Source organism: Rhineura floridana, chromosome 14 (genome assembly GCF_030035675.1).
Source record: "Rhineura floridana isolate rRhiFlo1 chromosome 14, rRhiFlo1.hap2, whole genome shotgun sequence".
Lineage (NCBI taxonomy): Eukaryota > Metazoa > Chordata > Lepidosauria > Squamata > Rhineuridae > Rhineura > Rhineura floridana.
The window spans coordinates 26,108,047-26,123,635 of NC_084493.1; the positions used below are offsets into that span (position 1 = coordinate 26,108,047).

General features: G+C 43.4%; 1 protein-coding gene across 4 annotated transcripts; it reads left to right on the forward strand.

Moving 5' to 3' along the window:
- The first annotated feature begins 349 nt into the window (after positions 1-349).
- Positions 350-15,062, forward strand: LOC133369809 (zona pellucida sperm-binding protein 3-like). Of its 4 annotated transcripts, none has more exons than XM_061595437.1 (9): positions 350-418; positions 6,954-7,069; positions 7,472-7,575; positions 9,057-9,234; positions 10,402-10,519; positions 10,622-10,713; positions 12,843-12,991; positions 13,078-13,230; positions 14,893-15,062. In XM_061595437.1, exons 2-9 carry the CDS (start codon positions 6,954-6,956, stop codon positions 15,006-15,008), a joined length of 1,026 nt encoding a protein of 341 aa, XP_061451421.1. In that variant the 5' UTR covers positions 350-418; the 3' UTR covers positions 15,009-15,062. The 4 variants fall into 4 exon arrangements, with proteins under 4 accessions (XP_061451421.1, XP_061451417.1, XP_061451418.1 ...); XM_061595433.1 differs by lacking the exon at positions 350-418 and adding an exon at positions 466-921; XM_061595434.1 differs by lacking the exon at positions 350-418 and adding an exon at positions 466-921 and having other exon boundaries at positions 13,105-13,230.
- Positions 15,063-15,589: the final 527 nt, after the last annotated feature.

Consider the following 15,589-nt stretch of genomic DNA (forward strand, 5'->3'; position numbering starts at 1 on the left):
TGAATGGTTTACCTACTGCATGGCAGTTCCTTGGTACCCTGTATAGCAGGTAACAATCGCTCTGGGCTACTGCCAGAGAGAATTTCAGGTAATGTTGCTTTCCCTACTTGTAGGAGCAAGTTGATAGAAGAAGTTACACCTGCTAAAATTCCCTTTTCCCGAAACTGCAGGAGCTTTGCTGCAGCAGATCACCCTAATGCAGCTTCAGCATTCAGCATTCAACCCCGTTTAACCTTACAGCACCAGGCAATGTAAATTCCAAAGCAGTTTCAGAACGGAGTTCACCTCCATTAAACAGCTACTACAGCTTTCCCCAACAGGCCCTGCTTTGCAGCTGAGACTAATTTCAGTCACTTCCTCCTTTCTTTCTCCAGAGCTTGCATTGGGCTATGATTGAGTGCATTGTTACCTGAGTCAGGTGAGGTGAGAGTGGGCTTTGGGTGGGCAATATAAAGGTCTGCAGCAAACTGGCTTCCTTGATTTTGGATTTGTTGAGCAGGCAAGATGGGGCTTTTAGGGAATTTGGCCTTTGCTTTACTTTGTTGGATTGGGGGGGAGGTAGTTTCATATGATCCCTGGGAGTTTGCTCCCAGGAACCCAATGGTTTGGAGACTTTCTGCAAGAACTGTTCCTCCTCCTCCTCGGGAGCCCTATGCTCCTTCTTGGCATGAGTCCTCTTCTTGGGCTTGGGTTGATACTTCCCAGACTAGGGCTTTGTCCTACTTGAATCCTGTGGCTGTGCAATGTGGAGAGGCTCAAGTGGTGGTAACAGCCAACAGGGACCTGTTTGGGACTGGGAGGCTTATCCAAGCTACTGACCTTAGGCTGGGTTCTCCTGGCTGTCAGTACACATCCTTTGATGCTGCTAAGGATGTAGTGACCTTCGAGGTTGGACTCCATGAGTGTGGTAGCACCTTGCAGGTAACTTCATATTTTATATATATATATCACCTCTTTGTTCATAAGAAGCTGCCTTATACTGGGTCAGACCATTGGTCCATCTAGCTCAGTGATGTCTACCCTGACTGGCAGTGGCTCTCTCTGGTTTCAAGCAGGGAGTCTTTCCCAGTTCTCCCTGCAGATGCTGAGAATTGAACCTGGGACCTTTGACATGCAAGGCAGATACTCTACCAGTAGCTCTACCACTGAGCTACTGTACTAGTTTTCAGGCTGTGGTTCAATAATGGGATAAAGCCTTGTCTTGCTTGGAGCCCAGCTGATCCCAAAAGTAAGAGGCTTATCATTACCCATTGGTCTACTATGCTAAAGGCTGTACTTGAAATGAATTGTATCAGATGCTGAAATTTGGAAAGCTGAAGCCAGGGGGAAGCAATGTAGGGTCCTCCACAATACTGACAATATTTTTATTTATTTATTTATTTATTTTTTTATTTGATTTATTAGTCGCTCATCTGGCTGGAAACCCAGCCACTCTGAGCGACGTACAAAATAAAGGCATATAAACATCAGACATAAAAGTGTATAAACATCAAAAAAGAAGCAATAAAACTAAACAACAAAGTAGAAGCTATCCCCCAACCCACACAGCCCAACCCAAAGATCAGAAAGTCCTCCTAAAGAAGCTCCCTTTTGAAGGCTGGAGGGTGGGGCAAGGCAGGTGGAAGCAGCCTCCCCTGATGGCAACAGAGTCTCTCTCCCCTCATAGTCCTTCTCTTGAGGCAGCTCCCTTTTGAAGGCTGGAGGGTGGGGCAAGGCAGGTGGAAACAGCCTCCCTTGATGGCAGCCAAGTCTCTCTCCCCTCATAGTCCTTCTCTTGAGGCAGCTCCCTTTTGAAGGCTGGAGGGTGGGGCAAGGCAGGTGGAAGCAGCCTCCCCTGATGGCAACAGAGTCTCTCTCCCCTCATAGTCCTTCTCTTGAGGCAGCTCCCTTTTGAAGGCTGGAGGGTGGGGCAAGGCAGGTGGAAGCAGCCTCCCCTGATGGCAGCCGAGTCTCTCTCCCCTCATAGACAATACTGCCTATCGTTCCTGACCTTCGGCTATGTGAGCTGGGGCTGATGGGAGTTTGCATAGAACAGTGGTAGGGAGCCTTTTTCAGCTTCAGGGCCACATTCCCTTGTGGGGAAAACCTCTGGGGGCCATAAGCCACTGATGGCTGGAGCCAGAAATGGGTGGCATAATGGATATAACTTAATGTTTGGCACAGTAGGCTGTTCCAGCCATGCAACAATCAGAGGTCTCTCTGTAGGCATGCACCCTTCTCCATCCAGGTAAGGAAGAAGCGTTATCACAGTTCAAGGACTCCTTCTGACCAGGTGAAAGCACTTGTGGAGGTTGCAGAGCAGGACCAGTGAGTGGTGAGATCTAGGAAGCTGAAGAGGGAGAAATGGCCTTAGGAACAGTCTCAAGGCCTGGCCTGTATTTGGCACCCAGGCCTGAGGTTGCCCACCCCTAGTGTCCAACAACATCTTGAGGGCACTACATTGGCTATTCCTGGCTCAAGCAATGCTTGCATTTGCCTGCTCAGTGATGCCTTATGGTGCAAGGTATGAGGAGAGAAGAGAGAGGTCTGTTAGGGCTTCAATCTTTTACTTAAGTTCCCCACCACCTTTTCCCCCCTCTCAACTAGGGCTGGAGAAGAAATTTGATTCAGTTTGTATTTAAAGCTGAATTGATCAAATGTCCACTTTTTAGAACAATATGAGAACTGAAACACAGCCATCCGCCCAAAATCGCACTTTCCCGAATTTTCGGATGCAGTTCTCCAACCAAACAATGTTTACAAAAATGCAACACCCTCTCTCTCTCAAATGGCAGGTGAGAGAGGAATTAGAATATAATCACTTTTGATGAGCTTTCTTAGTATCTACATGGTATGTATGCTGTTGGGTAGACAGCCAGTAGGAGTGGAGGAGAAATTCCATTCAGTTCACATTTAAAAGTGAACCCACCTACCTTGCAATCTCTGAAACAACACATGAACCAAAGTAAAGCTTTCCTTTCCACCTCCCCAGATTTTGGAGTGCAGTTCTCCGCCAAGTAATGTGTACGAAAAAGCACAGACATAGTAACAGACTTGGAAATGATTACACTTTCATTAACATTAGCAAAAATTGAAATTGCATAACAGTGGAAGCAATCTAAAGTACCATCAGTTCTTGACTGGTTTAACAATCTGGGATACCATCAGTTTGATAAAAGTAACATATTATTTAGGAGAAAATAATGGACAAATAAATCAATATATAGATAACTGGGCAATTTTTATTTTTTGGAACCAAATGTGTCCATACAAATTATTTTCTTTGCTTTGATTTTTCCAATACATGTAATTGTGTTTATGCTTTTGATAATATGCTATTTATCCCTTTTTTCTTATATAGATAATTAGTAATGCCTTTCTTCTTATACATATATACAAGCTGAATTAGATGTATCTCTGAAACAAAAATGCATAGACTAGGGTAAAGTGTGCGTGTAAGTGTGTATCTTAGTGAAGACATATGGACGTGTGTTATATTGGGGGAAATTGCATACCAAAGCATGTGTACATTAGAAGTTAGCACTAAAATGCTAGTGAATTTTCATGCAATCTTTTTTCTAAGTCAAACTGGTGTGGAGATGTAGAGTATTGAATTTAAGAATAGAAAAATGAGGAACTGAAATTGTTAGATTCACCCATTCCTAGCAGGCAATGGATTAGTATCTATTGGCAGTTCTGGAAGTGACTTGGCACTAGATCAACAAGGGTTTTGGACTCCCTATTTAACAGTAGCCACACTTGGACCTAACACAGGCTACAGTCCTCTTTGGCACATTTATGTACCTGACCCATGGGCAAATTCCTTATCCCCGAGCCTTGGTGTTTTCCAGCTAAAAAACGAAATGAGTGCTGATGCAATCTGCTGTTCCTTAAAATGGCAAACAAAATTCACTGCTATGGCTGGCCTTGTTCCTTACTTGTGAAAATTAGATATTAGTTGCCTTTGATATGGTCTCCATAGAGCTCTGGTAGCCAGTCTTTTTTAGAGTGTTTGGTTTTGTCAGGGGTGTCACTAGGGTGGTGCGGCAGGTGCGGGCCGCACCGGGTGACACCACCAGATGGGGGTGACACCCAGAGCCGCCCCCCCCCAGGCACCGCCTAGGCACCAACAAGAGTCTTTGTGTGGCACACCAGCTGCCTTCCTCGGCTGTTAGAAGTTGGAAGTGGCGGCAGACAACAAGGCGGTGGCGCGCTCCCGGGCCCTGTTGTTCGGCTGCACGCTCCTAGAGGCCACACGCGCACTCCGCTGCACACGCGATTGCTTGGAGTCTGAGAGAGAAGGTGCTGCGGGCTGCACCGGGTGACACCAACCCAAGTGACGCCACTGGGTTTTGTTTGTATTAGAATCCTGATCTGTGGTAGTCCAAATGTCAATTTAGATTTGCATAGGCAGGTCTTCCTAGTCTATGATTTGTAGAATACTGTAGGTGGTTGGCTTTCTCCACCCTCGATGCCATCACCTGTATATCTACCCCAACCTTTTAGAAATCTAAAACTCTGTGGGCACCATAACATTTCACAAAAGCAGGACTAGTGATACTCAGACCCTCATACGACAGACAAAACACCCATCCAAAGAAAGCAGACAAAAGTAGGCAATGCCTCCAAGAAATACAGGCACCCAGACAAAAATAAATTGGGAGTCACAGCAGCCAAGGGGGATGTCTGGAGGTGCCATAATGCCCATGGGCACCATATTGGTGACCCCAGAGCCACTTCCTTCCCAGCAACTATTTTGCACCAGGCTTCAGCTGGTGGACCTTGGAATTCTAATAAATGGAAGCAGATCCTGCAAGTCTTAAGGCTACCTACTCAGTAATGGAGACTGTAGCATCTTTAAAAATACGTAGTGCTTACCTCCTGCTGTGTAGGGATTACTTATAACACTGTTGAAATTGTGTGGCAATCAGTGATGGAAAGATCTGTCCATTTTGATTCTGGTTCTCATTTTTCCAATCTGAAATTCAGCTCTCCACATTTTTGCAGCCATTTGTGAACCTTTTTAAAAGAATTCTTAACTCCATCAGCATTTTAGTGTGAATTTCTCCTAATAAGCACACTTTGTATGATTTGATCAATGTATGCATTTTTGCAAGCAATTTCTTCTAATATAATGCATTTATGTATGTTATTTCCACGATTATTATGCACACTTTCCCTAATCTATGCATTTTTGCAAATGTTTCCTTGGAGAGCTGAATCACAAAGTTCTGATAAGTGTGAATGTCAAAGGATGGCTGCACGTTGCTTTTTGTATTGTTTTGAAGAGTGTGTTTTAGGTTAGTAGGTTTTAAATGCAAACTGAATTGAATTTCTCCTCGTCCCTAAATGAAATTGTGTGACCATTTCAGAGGGGAATGTTGTTACATGAAGTGTGCTCTGCACAGCTGTCTGTGTGAAGCACAAGCGCTTACTGACAGTATTTACATATGCAAAAGCCTAAGTAATTGACTATTTTGGGATACTTTGGTTGGTCATAATAAAAGGACAGAATAAAAGAGTCAATTTAACCCTTAGCCATGCATGCAAACCCACCTTTTCCTCTGCTTCGCTCACTTGGTGGGGTTGTCCCTGAGAAAAGCCTATTTGGCATGCATGCAAAGGACTGACAAAGCGCACCGCAGAAGATGATGTAATCATCCCTCCTCTGAAATAATTGGTGGTGCTTCATTCCTGCCTGTTGCTGCTCCTCTATACACGGACCACTAGTGTTGATGTTTGCCCTTTTTAGGTTGTTTTTAGTCTGCCACCTCCTCCAATAGAAAGCAAGAATATTAATTAGAAATGAATGAAGGCTTTCTAGCTGCTGAAACCTAAATAAAAGGATCTGTTAGCAGACTTGGCTTATGAATGAAAGTTTATTCGACCATATGGTCAACAAAAACATAGGAAAATAGTTAAATATTTTGAATAGCTTGAACATTGTGGGGTATTATATGTCTGGAGGAGCACGATGGTTCTGTGGCCTTCCCTGTCCAAGCTGCTCTAAACCGGGTGCGTGGCATGGGGGGAGATCTACTTAATTTGTGTGTGTTTTCTAGAGTCCAGAGAGGTCCACAAACCAAAGTCAGTTGCAAAATAGAGGCTCGATGGGTTGGGCATATAAGAATTGAGGAACAGGCTATCTCTAAGCACACAGTCCAGGGACAATCTCAACAGTCATTTCCTGTAAAAACCAGGTTTTAGTTTATATAAACATAATTTTATACTACAACTTCATAAAAATATCAAAGCAGTTTATAGCAGTTATATATTATACACACAAGAAAACCACATAAATTAAAAATCACAAATTGCCAGCTAACTGTTAAAGAAAATATTTTCTAAGGCCACGTCCACACCATACATTAATTCCATTTTAAACAGTCACGGCTTCCCCCAAAGCATCCTGGGAAGTGTAGTTTATGAAGTGTGGTGAGAGTTGTTAGGAGACCCCTATTCCCCTTATAGAGCTACAATTTTCAGAGTTACTGGGAAGTGGTACTGCCTGTTAAACTACTCTAGAAATTGTAGCTCTGTGAGGAGAATAGGGGTCTTCTAACAACTCTCAGCACCCTTCACAACTACACTTCCCAGAATGCTTTGGGGGAAACCATGACTATTTAAAGTGGTATAATGCAGTCTTAATTGTCTACATAAGCCTGGTGGCATAACGTTTTTAGTAACTGTTTAAAAGTTGATACAGAAGATGCCTGCTGAATCCCTATTGGAAGAGCATTCCACAGAACTGGGCTGATAATGCTAGAGGCTCCGTTCCCTCCCCCCGGTGTTCATTTTTCTGCAATCTAATTTGGGGGGGAGGATTTCTTGCTATTGCTAGACAGTTGGGAGTCAAGAAGTTGCTGATCTACTACAAATAATCCAGGAGATCTTGATCTACCTTCTGCTTGCTCCTACTCTTAAATTATTCTTTTACTAAAACATTATATAGATTGGTGTTTTACTTCCTCCAGATGACTCCAGAATCCTTTGTCTACAGCATAAGCTTGTACTATAAACCTACTCCAACCAATGCAGTTATCATAAGAACGAGTCCAGCTGAAGTCCCCATTGAATGCCACTATCCAAGGTGAGTTAGGAAGATGACATTAATGATAACCAAAGGAGTGGGAGCTCCCAAATTGTGGTCCATGGACCACCAGCGGTCCACAAGCTTCATTCAGCTGGTTCATGGTGTGTCTGGATTTGTGGCTGAAGATGGGAGACAGCCCATCTATTCTTGTTGGTTTAAATTGTGTTATTGCTGTTTAAGTTTCTTATGCTGTATTAGTTTGAATTTTATAAAAATGAAAAAACAAAAATAAAAAACAAGAAACAATAAAAATACAATTAAAAATCATAGTGTCTAACTACAACCAGCGGAAGAATCTTAAGTGGTTAGCCAAGACCCTTGGCAGTTTTTGAGCTGTCTGTGGGAAACTTTGAGAACCACTGCTGTAGGGTCTTTCACTTTATTTTTCTTTCTTTCCAGGAGAAGCAATGTGAGCAGCAAAGCCATCAAGCCAATTTGGGTTCCCTTCAGCTCGACAATTTCTGCCGAACAGAAGCTGAGCTTCTCCTTGCGCTTAATGAATGGTACTAGAAATTTCAGAAATACTCCATTACTTCATGCAGGACATTGGCAGCTGGCAGGGTTCTCTGATGATGGAAGCGAGTTTATTGTTTATATGCCACCTTTCCTCCAAGGAGCTCAAGGTGGTATACAATTGTGGTTCTCCTCCTCCCAATTTTATCCTCAAACAACCCTGTGAGGTAGGTTAGGCTGAGAGACAGCAACAGGCCCAAAGTCACCCAGAGAGTTTCATGGCCAAACAGGGATTCTGAACCCTGGTCTCCCAGGTCCCAGTTGGATATTCTAACCTCTGCTCTACACTGGCTGTTACCAGGTTTCAGGGTGCAGGCTTTTTTTCCTTGGCTCAGCAATCTAAGCAGCACCAGGCAGGTGGAGCTAGTTGCTCTTTAAATCTCTGCACAGCTTCTCTGACCTAGCATCACTGTGGGGCATTGCAAAAATTAAAAGGGTAGCTAGACCCACTTGCCCAGTGCTATTTGGAGTTGTCGCCATAGGCACGTAAGCCGGCCAGGGTCCATGACAGAGAAGGGCTGTCCCTGACTTAATGACCAATTTTTGCCTCTGCAAAGAGTTTCTTGAGAAACTGGTTTTATTCCAAAAATAAAGTTTAAAGATTAATTCTCCATTAACTTTCAGTGTGTCTATCTGAAAAGAGATGTAGGCAGTCCAGCAATGGGGGTGTGTGTATCCACATCCACCCAATGATGTTATATACCAAGATTGCAACAGTCACTGCTTCTTCGTTCACCGGAGGCATGTGCACAGAGGAAAGACATGTGTAACCAAATTAAGGGGAGGGTTTTCAAATGTGTATCAAGTAACCATACCCACAGACCTAGAATCAATCTCGTCGAAAGCAGGATGTTGAGGATGAGCATGAATGATTCCAGATGATAGCACAAAAGTATTTTTAAAGCAGGTTAGTGTGTACGCAGCCTAAGTTAATTTGACTTGTGTGCAATTGTAATGCAACTTTGAACTCAGAGCATAGTGAGGCTCAAAGTATGGAAAAAATGCTCACAGTTATGCAAGACATGGTTTAGCAGTCAAGCATTATGTGCTTCCATTGTATTTGCCGCCCTGGGCTCCTACTGGGAGGAAGGGTGGGATATAAATAAATAAATTTGAGCAAGTCATTGAGCCCTGCTTGTTGGAAGTAAAGCACCAATTCATCTTACATATGATCTGAACCAGTGAGGGGTGATACAGAAAGACAATATATTTCTTTCCTCTGCTGATTCCTCCTCTAAAGTGTTTGTTATTTTTGCAGGCTTTGCTTCTCCCACTTTAGAGGAATCGGACAGAAAGGCAATGTGTTCTTCCCTCTGCTATTACTCCCCCCGCCACACACTGGTTCAGGTCACTTGTAACCGATGTTGGTGCTTTACTCCTAACAATTAGACATATCAAGGCAATGCTGAAGTCTGTGCTAAATAACTTGCATTCCTTCCAGGTAAGATTCTGTAACCGTCTTGCCTTCCAGGTGACTGGAGTGCTGAGAGAGCTTCCACTGGATACCAGCTGGGGGATGTGATGTACATCCAGGCTGACGTGAACACGGAGAACCACATGCCTTTGAGGCTGTTTGTTGACAGCTGCGTAGCCACGCTGAGCACAGGCAGAGATTCCATTCCCCGATATCCCATCATTGACTACAAGGGGTAAGAGCTTTCTAGGGCTGTATTCACTAGTCACTAGGCTGCTTTTCCAGCCCAGTTTATTTATTAATTATTATTTATTACATTTATATCCCACCTTTCTTTTAATGAAACTCAAGGCAGCTTACATATGGTTCCCAGGCGGTCTCCCATCCAGGCACTGACCAGACCTGACCCTGCTTACATTGAGCAGGGAGCTGGCCTTATGTGCTTTCAGACCATAGCCTGGGACAGTTGCTGCAGGGAAAGAGGGCCTGCTGCAGGCTGGATGAGGAGACCTTGTGGGCTACATGAGGCCTATGGGGCCCTAATTCTCCACCCTGGTACTAGCATTACTAGGATCTTTGTGAAATAGGAATTACTGCTGATGGCTAGAGATTAGGGGAGAAGGATTAGATCTAGTTTGCATTTAAATCCAAATCTGCCTAATTAGCATGTTCCAAAACAATATGAACCAAAACACAGCCATCCATTGGAATTTGCAATTCTCCAAATTTTGTAATGCCAAATTTGTGCAGCCAACTCAGCATATGCTAAGTTAAACTGTACATAAACGTTGGTGAAAATAACATACAAAATGCATTATATTGGGGAAAATTGTGTTGCAAAAATGTTTATATTAGGCAAATTTGCATTCAAGTGTGTGTGTATTAGGAGAAACGGACTGATGGATTTTCATGAGGACCTCTTTTTTTAAAAAAATTGCAAATTGTTACGGCAATATGGATAACTGATTTTAAGAGGGGAAAAATGAGAAACTAAAATGACAGATTTGCCTCTCAATGTTGTGTGGGAGGAGAGCTTTGTGCATACCATGGACTGCGAATAAAACAAATAATTGGGTGTTAGAACAAATTAAACCAGAGCTATCACTAGAAGCTAAAATGATGAAACTGAGGTTATCATACTTTGGACACATCATGAGAAGACATGATTCGCTAGAACAGACAATAATCCTGGGAAAAACAGAAGGGAGTAGAAAAAGAGGAAGGCCAAACAAGAGATGGATTGATTCCATAAAGGAAGCTACAGACCTGAACTTGCAGGATCTGAACAAGGTGGTTTACAACAGATGCTATTGGAGGTCTCTGATTCATAAGGTCATAATTGCCTTGAAGGCACATAGCAGCAGCAACAAAACTGACAGCCCTAATCTCTGTGTGCTTTTAGCTGCCTGGTTGATGGGAGGTCAGACTCCAGCTCCAGCTTTGTTTCTCCAAGGCTCAAAGAGGATCTCCTCCAGTTCACAGTAGATGTCTTCAGATTTACAGGACATCCTCAAGACCTGGTAAGAGGCCTTGTTGTGTCCAGTCTGCCTTAAATTGCAGCATTATGATGTTGCATTTCCCTCCATGTCCTAATCTGTCTTTTATATACCTGGCTTCTCTAGATCTACATAACTTGCCACCTGAAAGTTACTGCAGCTGACCAGGCCCCTGATCCTGCAAACAAGGCTTGTTCCTTCAATGAAGCTAATAACATGTGAGTGCACTAATGTCAGAGGTTTGATCTCCTATGTGTGAAAAATCTTATGCTGGAACTTGAAAGTATCCCCCCTCCCAGTAAAACACAAGGGGCTTTGATTTCTCAAATGCTATAAACACCCTATTTATGCAAGAATGGCTTCCTACTAAGCATACCTGAACAAAATAAGGTTTGTAGTTATTCACATTTTGCTCTGTTAATAGTATAAAAGGAATAATAAAAATCAAGAAAATTCCTTCGGCTCAAAAATCTTCTGTTATAAGAAGTTCGTTCCTCTTTCTGTCCAAATATCTCCCAGTCCATCTTCTCTGCCTTCCATAACTGGCAGGCAGGTACTAACTCCCAGTTCTAACCAGAATCTTATGTTCTACCTGCTCACCTTCAATCCCCCCTCCTTTCAGCCTCTTTGTTATCACAAGTCTGTTCTCTCAAGGCCAACACAAGGATTCTGCAAAGAAAACACCAGTCAGCTTCTATGGCTTGCACCTGGACCATTGCTATCCAGCAGGTGGGGACCTTTGGCCCTTCAGATGTTGCTGAACTACAGCTCCTACCAATAAGCATGGCCAATGGCCAGGGATGATAGTTGTAATTCAGCAACATCTAGAGGGCAGTGGGGACTAATGGCTCTGTCAGTGAGGCAGTGAATCTACTCTGGAGTTCAGTCAGACCTTTCTAGAAGCTGTCCAAGGTTCTGAAACCTATACCCAAAATAAACGCAGCACCTTAGACAGCTCCTTGAAAGTTCAGACTAAAATCCAGAGGGATTCAGTCAGAGCCATGGGTCTCCACTGCTGAGAGCCAAAGATTGCCCATGGCTGCTATACAGACTACATAAAAAGTTTGGTTCCAGGCAATATGGCTGTCCTCCTGCTTCTCTTGCATGATATGGCAGGGTACAAAATGATTAAATGAGCCACCTCGTCTCAGGCCTGTGACACTAACATGCTGTTGTAAGTTTGGGGGGATGCCGTCTTTGGATCCCCTCCAAGCTTGTGGTTTTACAACTGCAAGATGGGAGTCTGTAATAAAAGGAACAGTTGCCATGGTCAGTCCAGTCTCTTGAGTTAATGGCCCTAGCCAAGTGTCTCTTTAGATTACTAAAGAGCTGTCCATGTACACATTTATTATCACTGAAACAACTAGCTTGTGATGCTTCCAGAAGTGCCCTCCCCCAAATTGGGGAGGCCATGTCATCCTAGGTATGGGAGAACAATAGGCCAGGGTCTTTGTCTGGAGCTGGGAAGACATAGAGGATTGACTTGCTCTCTGTGCTGAACCCAAAGCTGTGGCATAGGGACCCCTCCTAGAAACCTAATGGAGCAGCAAGATGTGTTGGAGTCCTAACCCTGTGAGCCCTTCCAGCCTGTATATACATATAAATAAAACTATATGTCACAAAGACACCATAAGCTCCAGTGACCTTCATTCCAAGGAAACGGAGATCTGTGCTGGCTCCCCTGAAATCTCCCACTGCTCAGACTGAAGTGCACATAACAATACACGCTGAAAAGAACTAGAGGAAGTGGTAGTAAACAGCCTGTCCACTTGCTAACAATTTGCTCAAAATTGAATACCATCCTAAGTACTTAACCTATGAAACATATTCCCACAATATAGTGGTGGCCGCTAACATAGCTAGCTGTGAAACATGGTTAAGGCAAATCCATGGATAAACGGGTTTAACAATAGCTTGGCCACAGCAGAGGGGCCTCAACTACACATGTCCTGATTCAAATCATGGGGCTCCTGTGGCTGCTTTTGATGAGCATTACATTGAGAGTCCCAGTTATGTTTCAGCATAAGGTATAGTTTGGCCGTCCAGTGAATACCAGTCACTGAAGGCTAAAGCAATGGGGGACTATTGTATTGATGTCCTCCTGGTGGTCTTCCTGGGAACATGTGGTTGGCCATTATGGAGAAATGGGATGCTGGGCTAGCAGCCTTGCGGGGAAGGAGAAAGTAAATGGGTGTTGAGGATTTGGTGCATGAGCAGGTGGAGCCTGCCTGATCCCCTTAAACAGGAGATAATAATTTGGAGAATATTATTGATTTCTTGTTGCACAGGTAAACTAATAGTTCTGCAGGTAACTTAAAATTTCCTCATCTCTTTCCCATCTCTCCAGTTGGATTCCAGTTGAGGGTACCAGGGACATCTGCACCTGCTGTGAAACCAAGAACTGTGGCTTAACAGGAGGCCAGCCAAGAAGGATCAACCCCTGGGATAGCTGGGCAAGAGGAAGGAGATCTGGCAGAGATGCATCTGCAAAACATGGTGTGTTTCAGCAATGCTGGACAAACAACTCTGTTCTCTCTGTCTGCAAATGACAGCTTGGTAATTTGAACCTGTCCTCATGTTAGGTTATTTCAACCTTGTTCAAAATGCAGATCAACTGGTGAAGGAAGTGGAGACTCATGTGATGGTAGGCCCCATCGTCATCCTTGATGCATACTTGGGTTCTAAGAGTCTTGCCAGCCATCAAAGCAAAGCAATGGAATCTCCAGCAGAACATGGTACACTTTTTTAAAACAGAATGTTAACATGTAAATGCTGCAAGATTGCAGGTGAGGGTGAGGTGAGAACTTGTGATTTGGGAATCTGGCTACCAAATTGGAATACATTTCTGGGAGAGCTCTGTATGTAACATGTCTCTAGCTATGGTATGTTTCCTGCTGAAAGGGTTAGAAATTGGATAGTCTGCCCTAAAATAAGTGGGCAAGGGTTAGAGGGCTGCTTCAGACTGGTGGGTTTTCTGCAGGTGTGGTCTGCAACATGCTATTGATGCAATAATAGTGCATTATACTGGACAGTCCACACACTCTGCTTTATAAGTTCTGCAGTGTTTTCCCAATGCTTTTGCATTATTGCCATCTGGAGGGGCTCTCCTGCATTAAAATTCAAGCAAAGCAGGGCAAAAGAAACCCCAAGATGATTTGGAGCCCCTATAGATGTCCTTTTTATTGCACACTCATGATTTGTACTTATGATGCCATCAGAGCAGTTGTACATGATCCCACTTTCATTACTGATTGTGCCTGCACATGTTTTGCGGTGGTAACACTGCTTTTCCCTTCAGTGCATATGCTGTAATGTCTTGCTGAAATCCTGTAACTGTTTATACTGCAAATGTTCCAGTTTATTTTTGTCCTGTTTTTGTTGGGCTATAGCCCTTCAGGACAGCAATAATGAGGCAGCATTGGAGAAGCATCGCAGAACAACCTAAAGTAGGATATATCCACCCCAAATGCCCTATTATGTCAAGAACATCTTGCAGAACACACCTGCAATAAAATGCCAGTCTGGAGGAGCTCTTGGGTATAAAAAGTTTGATTTCCACAGGAAGTTACTAGAGTCCTGGCTTAACCTTTTGCCCACCATGGCCCAGACAAAAAACTGTTATGCTCAGTAGTTTCTCCAACTGATGAGGACTTCCAGGGGGTTAGCATTTATCCAAGTTTGTTTTCCTCTGAAAAGAGGTCACTGGAGGCTCACTGGTATTTTGTTATAATTTCATTTTATATACCACTTGAATATAAGTAAAGACACCACTTAAATATTCCAACAGAGAACCAGAAAGTCCACTACTACCACATTAGCTCTTCTATGGAGACGAACAGTGCCCTAAGATGCCTACACAGACCCCACGCTCCTACTCTCTGTATTTCTGGGTCCATTAATTCTCTCCAAATTTCCCAACTTGAAACAGTCACCTGAAGCTGTAATTTGAACTGGGAGGGGAGTCTCCATTGGGGCCCACCTTTTGTTTTGAGATTAAATTCTCTAGTCCTCTCACCTTGTGGTTCTGCTCATTTGGGGAGGGGGAGGCTCTAGCTGTCTTTTTTTAAATGCACATTAAACTGTATTGATGAAACTTCTAGCTTTGCCCTTTGTTTGCCTGCAAACTCTGATCTGGTACAACAAGTATCTGTTCTGAAAGGTATTCTGAATACATCTATAGTAAACCTGATGGAAATCAAAACAGCCTCTAAAGCTAATGTAAAACCTTTGGCAAGTGTTAAATTGCAACACTGGCAGCATGTTCCCATGCAGGTTTACTTGAAAGCAACCCCCCCAATTATTGGGGCTTGTTTCCAAGTAAAAGCCTAGAATTGTAGCCTTACAATGACTTGTGGGTACTTGGATGTAAAACTTTGTTCTCCCCCCCTTCCCCCCAGGCTTGTTTTCAGCTCCTGGGCTGCTGTTAGGACTCATCTTGATGGCTCTGGCTCTACTTCTGGCTCTACTTACTCTTGGAGTTCTTCTGTTCAAAAAGCATTCTGGTTCCCCTTAAGGTGTTGTGTAATGCATGTCTTGATGCTAAAAAAAATAAAATTAAGAAATGAAATGGGTGTCTTTACTCCAGTCTAAGGTGGCAGGAAATAAACAAGGCAGATGGTATTTTGTTATGTGCTTCCAAGTCGACTACGACTTACAGTGACCCTTTGAATCAGCAACCTCCAAGAGCATCTGTCATGATCCACCCTGTTCAGATTTTGTAAGTTCAGGTCTGTGGCTTCCTTCATGGAATCAATCCATCTCTTGTTTGGCCTTTTTTTCTACTCCTTTCTGTTTTCCCCAGCATTATTATCTTTTCTAATGAATCATGTCTTCTCATTATATGTCCAAAGTAAAGCAAAATGCTGCTGTACTGATCCATAAATTGCCAAATCCACAGTTGAGCAATAAGTTTCATTAGGGCCAGCCAAAAGTCACATTTGTACTTCTTGAAACCATATAGGAACTGAAACACATCCATATTTCAAAATTTGCACTTCTCCAAATTTTGCAATCTTTTGCAAGAAAAAAGATGAACATGAAATGCAGAGAAATGTCTTCACCTAGTGCTGAAATGGTGTCCTTGGCAACAGTGGG